The 15,170-nt window shown below is 42.9% G+C and overlaps 1 protein-coding gene across 5 annotated transcripts in view; it reads left to right on the top strand.

The window, feature by feature from the left end:
* Positions 1-14,251, top strand: part of LOC132676268 (solute carrier family 41 member 3) — a 145,662-nt gene extending 131,411 nt beyond the window's left edge. For 2 of the 5 annotated variants that reach the window (XM_081795007.1, XM_081795010.1), the window contains one exon: positions 13,880-14,248. In XM_081795007.1, the coding sequence (XP_081651133.1) occupies positions 13,880-14,097 (218 nt within the window). In that variant the 3' untranslated portion in view covers positions 14,098-14,248. Of the gene's footprint in view, positions 1-13,879 lie in introns of all 5 variants that reach the window. The other 3 variants (XM_081795009.1, XM_081795008.1, XM_081795006.1) reach the window with 3 other exon arrangements.
* Positions 14,252-15,170: the final 919 nt, after the last annotated feature.

Below are 15,170 nucleotides of genomic sequence, written 5' to 3' on the forward strand. Positions count from 1 at the left end.
CATGCATATGACACACAAGCCAGACATACACAGAAATGTTACACTTACAGCACACACATAGCCCACATACACTGCACAGATACCACATGCAAAACTCCACATGTACAACCCATGCATCCCACACATATACCAACACACACAGCATGCCATACCCCTCACACAGGACACATATGCTCCCTACACCCCACAAATATATGACACACACACTACACATATGCCACAAATACACCACAGAGACAGCACACAAACAAGGCATATGTTAAACAAATATACAATATATACACAGAAGAGACTCAAAACGCATACACCACATATATCACACACACCACCAATACCACAGATAAAGACACATACACCATTGCCGTGCATATACTACACACACATGCAGAGACTGCTTGTCTACAACACATGTACTTCACACGTAACACACACACTACACATTATAAACATATATGTCACCATGACACAAATACCACAAAATAACCACATAAGTCACCCCCCACACACAAAGACCATACATACAATCTCTACAGCAAAATCACACCACAGACACACAACGTATGTTCCCACATGCACACAACAACAGGAACACCACTCACATAACACAGATACCACACACAGGGAAAGAAAGCACCTAAGCCAAACATCAAACATGCAACACACATGCCAAACATTCACCACGCACGTGCCACACATACTACACACACAGAATACATATGACACAGATGAATGCATATGACACAATACATATGACACACACAGCAAACAACACACATACAACACAGACATATGCCATGCATACACCACAAGTATACCTCCCACACACCCCATGTATACCACACCCATGCCAAATATACATGACACACAACATAGCCACTCCCATTTTACGCCACACATACCACACACTTATATGTACCACATACAGAAAACATATTTCACTAACATACCTTGCACACACAATTCCACGCAACTACATCACAAAGACACCACAACTTAGACATGTGTGTTTAAACATATATACCATACATATGTCAATCACTGCCACACAAATAACACACACATACACACACTGCACAGACCACACTTACGTTGCATTTACTCCACATATAAACCACGTTCACAACTCATATATATCAAACAAACAGTTCCCATACATCACGCCATAACTCACTAAGATCTATATATACAGTGCACTCATTGAGTACCACAGATAATCCACACACAATATACATACAAACCCTACACCTACACTGCAGACACACTGCACATATTCAACACACACACACACTCAAATACACCACACAAATACCACTCACAGGAACACATACTTCACATTCACACACACCCATTACACCACACCTTATTCAACACACACACACATACACACACCCAAATACACCACACAAATACCACTCACAAGAACACATACTTCACACTCACACACACCACATCACACCTTCACCACAAATACACCATACATATACCTCACACATGCTCAGCACACACACACCATACACAACACATATTCCATATACACATACCAGACTCCATTTATTTTCCATACATACAACACACACAGAAAACACATGCACCATACACACAAAACACACCCCACTCACACCCCACAGATACACTATTCTTTCACAGCAATACACACACAACACATATACTCCACCGAACCACCACATAGACACCACCCATACAACACGTACATCACAATTTCAAGACACACACTACCCATACCTCCCATGCACCACACCTACAACACTCATATTTCACAGACACCACACACAAGACTCAGCATTTACACCACAACACATATTCACAAAGTCACATACATTCACAAATTCACATACATTATACACATGCCACAAACACACACCACACAAACACCAAACATTAGGACACCTATAGCAATGTACACACACAACATGCATATGCCACACACACTACACATACAGCATTACCACACATATAACATGCATGTACAACCACAATACACACAGAACATATGCCACACACAACATATATACCACACACACGAACAGTATATATGTCATATGATAACCACCCATATGGTACACACTCACAAACTACACAGACACCACATTCACAGCACAGATACACTGCACACACAAATATCACACATATGACAAATACACAATAAAAAACCTTACAGATACAAATAGACATATTCTATATCTATGCCACACACATACCACATGCACCACTCACATAAACCACAAAGAAAAACCCTTTACGCCCAGGCCAAACAAACACACACTACAAATACACAACACATACATTACACATATACCACAAATATACCACACACACATAGCATACACTCAGCAACACACACCACACACATAAGTACCAATACCACAGACACACCACACATGCAAACATTCACACACACACCACAAATAACAACCACACATACACCACACATGTGACCCACAAACCAAATATGTCACAAACAGTTCACATACACCACGTACACACCACAATACACCAAAATATACAAAATACACATATGTCACTCAGACACCACACATATTGCACACTTACCTCACATACATCACGCCTAAGACATGCATATATTCCTTACATACACCATTCCCTCAATGCACAAAAACACATAACTACAAACTCACCACACACACACCACACACAACACACAGACCATTGCACACACATTAATCACTTCAAACAAGGATTGTATATACCACACTCAACACACACACAACAAACACCAACCACACACATACCAAACACTCACACACCACATATACATATAAACCAAATCACCCAACATAAAACACACAACAGATACACATCACACACACTAAACAGGCACCACAAACACGCCACACAATATCAAAGACAAACACACACCACACAAACAATACAAGTGTAACACAGATTTACACCATGTATGCACAATGGATAAACCACACATAGCACACATATACACCATCCACGTGACAAGTATACACCATGAACACTTAACCTATTCACCCCAATTTCACCACACTCACCAATGCACACCACAACACACTGCACATAAATCACACCTAATCCACACATACAAAAGATATATCTCACGCAGAAACGGCAGACACACACCACACAACTACCACATATAGGCCATACACACCAATGCCCACATATCAAAAAACTACAGATACAGTAAAAGTTCACAGACACACCAAAAACATACCACACATGGAAACTCGGCACACACATCACAAACACACTATATATATACACAACACATATAACCACTTGTTAACCATACATATGACATGCATACCACACACATCACACACATGTGACTTATAAGCCAAAACACATGCACACATATACCATAAACATCAAACATATGTATATCGATACCACATTACACACAAACCAAACATGCTACCAACTGCAAACATAGACCACATACAGAATTTATATAACCTGTATTTAATATTTGTAACACACACAAACCGAACTGACAACACATATATAGCACATATGGACATATGCCACACACACACCATAGTTACACCATGAACACATCATATCACATTTATACCAAACCACATGTTAGACACCACACACAACATATACATCATTGCAATGCACACTCAACACACACGCACACACACACACACACATTGCACATATACACTATACTTAACCCACACGTATACAACACATCTACTTCACACATGCACACCACATACAAACCACACATATGCCACACACACAAACCTCACACACCAAAACAACAGATACAGCACACAAATTACACAATACACCACACATATTCTACACATCAAAACACACTACCCCTACCATACACACATTACCTATACACCACACACACAACACACTAGATTCACCTATGCCACACTAACACACATCAAACACATACTTACCACTTATATCACATGTAAACACCACACATAAGAAACACAATATGCCCACATATGCTGCAAGCACAATCAAATACATGACACATGCACCTCACACACCACACAGATAAGCAATACAGATGCCATACACACTAGCTCCGCACATGCTTCATACACATCCCATATATACCAAAACTCACACCACCACACTTACTCCCACACATCACAGACATAACACACCTATCCTACACTGCACACATACCACACTGATACCACACAAACACACACCAAACAGACACCATGCACACCACAAGACACTTCACAACCCACACCTACACCACTTCCACTCCATCCCATCACCCATATGCTGCATTCCACCACAAATATATATTACACACATCACAAAAAGCACAAAGATCGCACATATACCACACACTGCACGTAAACTACACACACACCACATGTACACAACACCCACACCACTCATATCCTGCACATAAAAGATGCATACACAGCATGTCATATCACTTATACTCAACACACAAAGTATATGCACAAGAAATACAATTCACATAAATACACACATATGATACATACACAACACCACACTGCCCATACACCACAAATACACCACATGTACACAGCACACACCACAGACACTCCCACATGCACCTGCACATTCACATGCGCACACACACCCATTACATGTACTGCCCAAACCATACATGTCACATGGAAACACACATACACCATACCCACACCAGACACATACCTCACATATATAACACACACGTGCACACACACACACACACCACATACATGCCACACATACCTCACATATCAAACTTCCATCACATATACACCATACATATAGTACACACTCTCACTCATACACACCACAAATACTGAACACATGGGCATACCATACATATTTTAGAAACACACCGATATATACCACAGGCATAACTACACAAAATAGCACACACTCACCCATCATGACACAGATACAACACAAATATAGCACATATACAACACATGTCCCACATATATGCCAAACATTCATGAGATATGTAACTGACAAACACAACAAATACATACAAATGCACACAAGCAAATCTACAAAACAAATATCAACACCACACATATCCACACACAATACATAAGACATACACACACACCACATGTTCATACACAGCACAAACACCACAAACACCACACACAGCATATGTGCCACGCAAATACCACATAAACACAACTCTACATGGAGAACAAACACCTCAGAGATATACATACCATCATCACAACTCACATGCCATAATATAGCACAAATGAACACACATAAACCTCCTACATAGCACTGAGACACCACGCACACTCCACACACACCACACACATAATATAACCACACACACTACATATTCCACACATATCAGACATCATAACCACTATAAACAGATACTACACATACCACACACATAACAATACACCAACACACCACACCTATACCAAACAAGAGATATCACAGACATACCACACATACATCACACAATAACAACACATATGGGACACTCGCTCCACAAGTAAAACACACAATAACCTTACTAAATCCATACCACACACTGCTTATGTTGTACATATACCTCAACACACCACACATGTCACATACACACCACACCTATAATTCACCCACACATTCCACATACCCACAACACAAAAAGAGCTCTTACACCACGCATACACTGCACACACACCACATAGTCTGCCTCCATACAATGCACACCACAAATATACCAAATACACACTGCATCTATACCACAACATGCCACATATATACCACACATGCAGCACATGTCACACCTTCACCACATGTATAGTACACATATGCCATACACAAACACACACTCTTTACACACCTTAAGTACAACACCCTTACACCATACAGAGATAACACAAACACACCACACATTCATCACACAATAACCAGGTACTTACAACATACACACACACACATATGCACATACACACAAACACACAACACAATAACCACATATTTATATAGATTCACAGACATACACTACACATGCCGCATATACACAATGGACACAGACACACCACACAAACACTACAAACACACCAACACTATTACACACACACACACACACACACACTACATAGATATACCACATTCTCAACACACATAAAGCATACAAACACACCACGCATATACCACGCACACACACTGTGTACATATCACAGACACCCCATACAACACATACACATTCCATGTATACCACACATAAGCACTCATTCCAACCATAGATACACACACCACATCCTCACCAGACACACATCACACATACATACACACCAAACATACAGCATGATCCTCAAGCATATCCTGCAAACAGCACCCACACCACACAGAAAGCACACACAGGGTACATACAACACATGCAACTACACATACCACACTTCCATGAGAAAAATGTACCACGCACATCTATCACATGCAAATCAACACACGACACATACAGCACTGCTGCATCACCAATATACCCCAGACACCACCCATATACCCTTCACAGACCACACCTAGAAAGCACACACACACCAAGCACATACATGGAACATGCACTACACACCCCCCACCCATAAAATAACAATCCACACTCAACAAATACACCACACACTCACACACCACTTACACACACATCAGAAATACAACACCTACAACATACAAACCACAGATTATACATACCAAACACACACAACACAAACCAGAAACACCAGAAACAACCCCACAAAACAAATTTCAAATACATACCATGGTGACAACCACCATTATCATAAATATGCCACATTCAATGTACACACACTACAAAGAACGCACATAGGCCAAATGTACACCACATATATAACACACACACAAAAGATATATACTATACATTCCACACACAGACCACATGTTTACCACAGACACAACCTACACATACACCAGACACAGACAATATGTATATTACACAAACACAAAGACTGCCACAAAACACAGCCCTAAGACACCACAGACACACTACACATATTCCACACACATAAATACACCACACAAACACCACTGACACACCACACATATGTAAAACTCACACAGAGGATACATACCCCAAACACAACACTATTCATACACAACACATGTATCACACGTATGCACTACACATACACACATAATTATTATGATGCACACACCACATATGTGTCCCAAACACAATCTGAACCCACACACCAAGTAACACTGCACATACAGCACACACTTACACACACTGCACACACACACCACACATCAACAACATGCCCATATGCAACACATGCAACACTCATACTGCATATATAACACACATACCTCACACATAAGCCATGAAAACACAAGCCAAGCATACAATGCACCCACACCACATACAAAACCTTTTTACAACACACACCACACATACATTACAAATACAAGACACATATTTCAAGGACACACACAACACACACAAAAGACATGCAACCCTTATACCACTCATACCACACGGACCACAATTTCAACACATAGGTATGACAAATCTACCACACATATGCACACGTACTTCACGTGCCCCAACTTTACCATACAGATACCACACTCACCACATATACCACATACACATACCACACATAAACCACACACATGACATAAAAACCTCTCACCACACACAGCACACATATTCCACACAAACTCCCACACCTGTTTGCCACCACAAACTACATATAACCACATGGACACCATATGTACACCAGGCACATATTACCCCATGCACCACACACAGCACACAAAATGTACATACACCACACACATCACACTGATAACACTACATATAGAAGACACACAAAATATCACACATACAGTGTGCCCATGTGTATACCACACACAAATCATATACCAGCTATTAACCAAAAATACACTGCACAGACACAGTAGGCACACACATCATATACACCACAAAGACCGCACATGTCTCACACACCATACACACTACATACATATATCACACACACACCACACACATACCTAATACATGACACGCATTTGCCACTCAAACACTACACATACATGACAGGGAAACCACACATATATGTCACAAATACCACACATACCACACTGAATCCACACTCACACATACATAATACATACACCACGCCTATATTACACACACACACACACACACACCACAAGCCATACAGCTCATGGAAATAATGAACTCAGTACACAAACCACCCCCACACAAAGACAAGCACTAATAACACAATAATACACATACATCACACACACACTCTACACCCACACACCAAATAAACACCACACCCATCACAAAATACCAAGCAAACACACATACAAAATATACACCACACACACACACATAACATACACCACACACAACAAACACATTCATCTCTCACACTCACACCATGCATGCAGCACACACACCAAAGACACAGACCACACACACAGCATGCCACAAATTTACCACCAACACACACAAAACAGATACTTGACAGACTCCTCACATATAACATTTCCACAAACACCACAAGTGAAAACAAAGGAATATGTAACACACATGCCACATATATACCAAATACATACAACACATGCCACACACACAACATTCAACCCACAAAGTCCCGACATACACTGTACTCACAGCATACTTTCACAACACCACACCATGTACACACCTAAGAAAGGTATACCACACACTAACCACAGATATACCAACACACACCAAACATACACCACACACAGACATCAAACACTATATATACATCACATAAACAACACAGATATATCACACATGCAATACATGCAACCACACAAATTACACACAAACACCACATATGTATCACACATACCACAATACACAAATACACAACACACAAACACAACACATTTATGAAAAATACACCACATATGACCACACGTATGTTACACTCAAGAACTTATAACACACATACATGCACACCCTGACATACCACACACCTTGCACATCACATTAGCCACATTAATACTACATACACACCTACATCACACACACACCATGTACACATACATACATTACACACACCACATATACACCACACAGTCACCATGCATATGCCACAAACTTATCCAACACAGATCACACATGCCCCACACACCCACAGTTATAACTCTCCCACAGTATCTCACACTCAACACATATACAGCACACAATTTCCAAACCATCTCCTGTATACCACAGAAACACACTCCACATACACACCACGCACTCCAAACCTGCACCACATATACAGAAGACATGCCACCTCCTCTACACATAAACTACACAGACATCGCACACAATGCACATATAGACACAAATGTGACTCGTATAGCACACAGCTACACCACACCTACACCAAACACACGGCAACAGATAGTACAAACACATACCTCGCATGACACAAGAATACCACAAAAACACTTCACCCATTCACCACATACACAGCACATACACATCACACAGATATCTTCCACACACTATTTACTACACATAATACACATACCACACACATACATATACACCCTACACACATATACCACACAAACACACTCCATATATACACCACATCCATGCCAAATATGTAACACACAAAACACACTTATACTACACAGACACCACATACACAATAAACAAAATAAACACACCATGATAATCCATACGTACGTGACATACAGACACTATGCACACTACACACACCACACTTATATTACACAAACTCCAGCCGTATGCCACACCACAAAACCACACATGTACCACATACAAAACACACATGTCATACGAAGACCACACACGAACATACATTATATGTGGAGCATACACGCTACACGCTACACGCTATACTATATATAGTACAGTCGCAACACATATACCACACAGCACACAGAAAGACACATATACCATACCTCCTACAAACCACTGACACAACATACACCATGCTCACCACAAAAATACCATACACAGACACAAACGACATATACAACATACGTGCCATCCATACAGAACAGGATTATGCACTGAACCAAAACCACTCCAAATATATACCACACACACCACACATGTACCCCTCAAAACACCCACTAGACACCACCCATGCCTTGTGGTTTACTGCCTGAAATAACACTGCTCAAGTGTCTTTCATGTAGCCTTTCACATACATCTCACAGTTTGTTGAAACATTATTAGTGTGTGTTAGAAGAGCTAGCATGGCAACCGTGTAGCCTCATCCCTTGAACATAGCTAGTATCACTAGCAAATCATTCTAAATACCCCAGAAAGCAACACGAAGACTGACAGAACCAAGTCCACAGCTACAGGGAGAGAAGAATCCACATCAAAGAAGGTAGGAAGGGCAGAGAGGGGGGTTGGGGGAGAAATATATCAAGCGTGCTGCAGAGGAGAGGGAGCCCTCATTGAGGAAAGAGGTGGAGGGAGAGGAGCACGAAGGGGAACACACAAGGTGGATCTTTCCCCAAAGACACATGGAAATAGGCTCAACATCACTCATCATCAGGGCAATACAAATCATACTACAATGAGATATCACCACACATCTGTCAAAAGGGCTAAATTTCACAACACAAGGAACAACTGGTATTTGCAAGGATGTGGAGAACGGGAAACCCTCTGACACTGTGGGTGGGAATGCAAACTGGTGCAGACAATCTGGAAAACAGGACACAGTTTTATCAAATCTTAAGAATAGGACTTCCCTGGGGCACCTGGGTGGCACGGTCAGTTAGGCGACTGACTCTTGATGGCCACTCAAGTCAGGATCTCGAAGTCATGGGACTGAGCTCATTGGGCTCTGCACTGGCAGAATGGAGTGCACTTGGGATTCTCTCTCCATCTCTCTCTGCCCTTCCCCATCTCTCACTCTCTCACTTTCTCCCTCTCAAATAAATTAATTAAAAAATTGCTTACCCTTTAAAACTTAGAGTTGCCCTATGATCCATCAATTGCCCTATGAGGTATTTACCCAAAGGATACAAAAATAAGAATTCAAAGGGATACAGGCACCCCACTGTTTTTAGCAGCACAATGAAAAATAGCCAATTATGAAAAGGGCTCAAACGTCCATTGGCTGAAGAATGGATGGAGATGTGGTATATATATATTAAGCAGCCATGAAAGAGAATGAAAATTTCCTTTGCAATGATTTCGATGGAGCTCGAAGATATTATGCTAAGTGAAATAAGTCAGTCAGAGAAAGGCTTATACCATACGATTTCACTCCTATGGTAAGAAACAAAACAAATAATCATGGTGGAAAAAAAGAGAGTGGCAAAACAAGAAACATACTCTTAACTATAGAAAACAAACTGATAGTTACCAGAGGAAACATGGGTCGGGGGATTGGGTTATATAAGAGATGGGAATGAAAGAGTACACTTTATGTTGTGCACCGGGGATTGTGTGGAAGGGTGAAACAACTGAATTCTACACCTGAAACTATTATTCCACTGTATGTTAACTAACTGGAATTTAAATAAAAACTTTAAAAAACATTCTATATTAGCCATAGTGAAAGACCCCGTGTTTAAGTGCCCAAAGAATTACTGTGCTTCAAGTGACATTCTTGTCCCTCATAGAAATATAGAGTAACACTTTCCTCACCACCTCTCTGTGTAGACACTTTTGCTTTACTGATGAAAAGTACCCTTGGCTGCAAGAGGGTCTTAGAAAGCTTTTTGAGGATATGTAGTCAGAAGTATTCTTAAACCCTTGTGTAGAAGCACCAGGAAATGGCCTAGTGTTAGGTGCCTAAAAGTACAGTGTGATGCACTGTGTCTGTCCCCTCCACCAACTGAGATCCCTGGTTTGTAGGTGAGTTTCCAAGCCATTCCTGACCCAATGCAGGGCTCTCAGAGCCTGATGTCCCAGAGGACAGCAACTGCCGCCATGCCCCTGCTCCCCTGAGGCTGGGCAGACAACAGTATCATAGGAATGGAAGCCACGTGGACCCCCCCCCCAATAGATGGAGCTACCCTCATTCAGAAGAACAGTCTGTGAAAATACACCATGCTCCATGGCATGATCAGCACACAAAAAGGCTTTTGAATAAATAGTGCACCAAGGTTCACTCCCACCTCTTGATCATCACGTGGAAGCACATTCCTCATATCGAAGAGCCACTGGTGACCCTCTCTACCAATATGATGATATGAAACCCACCAGAATTCAAAGTTCTGCTCTACTTCTTAAGGGAGAATGTGGGCCTCTTGCTCACAGGGCTACAAAGGGCATCCTTTTGAACACTCCTATAGCCAAAGACCCCAAAAGTTCTTTTGATTCCTATGCTGGCCAGATTGTGAATAAATTATGCTTGCCAGGTTCTTCTAAACATGAAGAACACTGGCTCTCGTTTTGTATCCAGTTTCAGAAAATTGCTTTATCATCCAAGTTTAATCTTGGGGTCCATAAATACTCCATCTTTTAGAGTATTATATCGTGCTGCAGATGTCCAATGGGGACCAGCCCTTGAAACTGTGTGACAGGGGGAGCCAGAGTCCCTGGCCTTGTGGTTCCAGGACTACATGGACATCCAGAGCCCTAGGGCATCAGAAGGGGTCCAGTCGAGAGCTGTGCATGGGGAGTCTCGGGCAGACATATCAGCCAGGAGCTGGCTCCCTTGCTAGGCCTCAGGAAAATGAAGATAAACATCTCCATTCCACATTGATCACATTCCCATTGGATGGGAATATCGAATGCCCTTTGGTCCTGGCTGCAGCCATCTCCTCAGCCTCCCTGTGTTTCTGACTGCCTCTTGATTCATACTTAGGAGACTTGGAGCTGACACTCAGCAGACACCCAAGGACGGGCATCTGGTTCCCACTCCATGCCATGCTCAGTTATAGCCATCAGCATCGGATATCCCAAAGGAGAATACTCATATCAATGAGCTTGGTGGTTGGCTATTTGTAGCAAGGGGTGGGGAGAGTGGAGCCAGATCGCCTCCTTGCTCTGCCTGATTGAGGTGCCTTCCTTCTGAAAAGCAGACAATTCACACATGAGCAGGAGGTTCCAGAAGTTGGTCAGCACAGAAAGAGCCCTTACAGGAATAGGGTACCAATGCCTCTCTCCACACTTTGGAACCAGAGCTGGGGGTACCTCCCAGCTACAGCACTCTCAGTGCCCACTCCATACAATGGCGTGAAAAGCTTCAAAAGCCATCCAAGTCCCAGGGCTGTCTAGGTCCTTCTGAAGAAAGAAGGCAGGCCTGGTGTTGACAGGGCTCCCAGCTGGAGACCTAGAGGGTGTTTTTGCCTTAGCCCTCTGGTGTTCTTCTTCTTACAGCCAGGTTGCCAGGAACAGGGCATGGGCATTCCCATCCCCATAGAATTCCTTGTCCACACTCTGAAGAGCTCTGACCCACCTTATTTGCCTTGACACATCTTGACACACAGCAGCTCGCCTCTCTGCTCTGCCTGATTGATGTGTCTTCCTTCTGAAAAGCAGGCAGTTCACACAGGAGCTGGAGTCTCCAGAATGCTCTATCTTAAAATGTTCTATCTTAAAAAGTTCTCTCTTAAAATGTTCTATCTTCTGTCTTCCACCTGGGAGTGTGGTCGAGTCCTTGGGACTGAGGGTGAGATTTTGCCACAGGGCTATTTCTTCATTAATTCACTGGGTTTCAGAAGTGTGTGGCCATACTGAGGTTGAGGGAATTTGAAGGCGTCCCAGCAGAGGATGTTTGGTGAGTAGGCTAGGCCAGAGATTTGGACAGGGAGCTGGCCTCTTTCTGGACCAAGCGCAAATGAAGCAAGACATCTTCTGTCCAAGTGAATCCCCATTCGCACTGGAAATGTCAAGTTATGGCCCACCTGGCCCCCACTTCATCTCCCTTGCTGTGTGTCTGAGAAATGTTTTATTTTTCTCCCTTAGGAGCCATGGAGTCATCACTAACTCAGCTCATACCCCTGCCTAGGCTGCAACTTCCCACTCTGTTCCTGTGCTCAAGGAGAGCTATCAGGCTCTGCTCCACCAAAGGAAAGAAGGCCTTGAGTCCCAGCGTACTTGGTGCTTGGACTGCTGTGCTATGGAGGGTAAAGGAGAGCCAGCTTGCCTCACTGACCTGGATGACTGAGGTGCCTTTATTCTGAAAAGCCCACAGTTTGCACATGAGCAGTATGAATGAGGAAGGGGTGAGCATTGGAAGAGCCCTTGCCAGGAATGAGGGAAGCAAGTCCTTGTTGCAGATTCCTAAGCAAGAGCCCTCAGAACCCCATAGCTACAGCTCAAACACTGCTGCCTCCCTCAACTGATGGGAAAAAAATGGCATGGATAGACCAAGCCAGAAATCCCTGGCTCCTAAAGAAAGAAGGCAGGCTTCTTGTTGACAGGGCTCCCAGGTGTAGTCCTTCAGAGGCCCACGTTGGCCTAAACCCACAGGCCTTTCTTATTCTGGATACAACCTGGTTGATAGGAGACTGCGAATGGTACTTCATTCTCAACTTTCTCCAAATCTCATGTGTGGTGAAGAACTCTGGCAGTGTGTGTCTCCATTGCCACTCCTGAGCTTTTGTAATGAAAGGGGGTTGGCATGGACACTATTCTGGGACAGTGTCTCCTCTTGTTTCAGCTTGGAGGTTTGGTGGTGTGTCTGTGATGGTGATAGAGGTATAGCATTGGGTCCTTCTGAATTTGGTTTCAGAATGATGTGGCCCTGCCCATACCCAGGGTGTGTGAAGGTGCCCATGGAGAATGCTCTTGGGTAGTCAAAGCCCGTGGTTGGGGGTGGAGCCCACCTCCTGTGTGGGGCAAGGGGAAGGGAAGGTCATGGTCTCTTTCCTCAGTTTCCCATATGCCCATTTGAATGCACAGCTTTGGCTCATTGTAGTCATTGAGTAGTCATTCCTTTCCCATTGCTGCTTTCCTAACTTGCTCTCAGTTCACACATGGTTACCCTACCCTTTGTCTGTCACCTACACCAACCGAGGCCCCCAGTTTAGGGGTGAGTTTCCCAGCCTTTTCCAATCCAGTGCAGGGCTCCCAGAGGTGATGTCCCAGAGGACAGCTGCCCACCCCTGTACCTGAGCCCCTGGTGGCGGGCAGGCTACAGTATCATGCAAATGGGTAGGTACATGGACCCCTGTCCCTAATGGAGGGAGCAACCTTCAATTGAAAGAACAGTTTGTGCATATGCACTATGATCCTGGATGTGATCAGTGCACAA

Source organism: Panthera onca, chromosome A2, assembly GCF_046562875.1.
Source record: "Panthera onca isolate mPanOnc1 chromosome A2, mPanOnc1 haplotype 2, whole genome shotgun sequence".
In the NCBI taxonomy this organism is placed as follows: Eukaryota; Metazoa; Chordata; class Mammalia; order Carnivora; family Felidae; genus Panthera; species Panthera onca.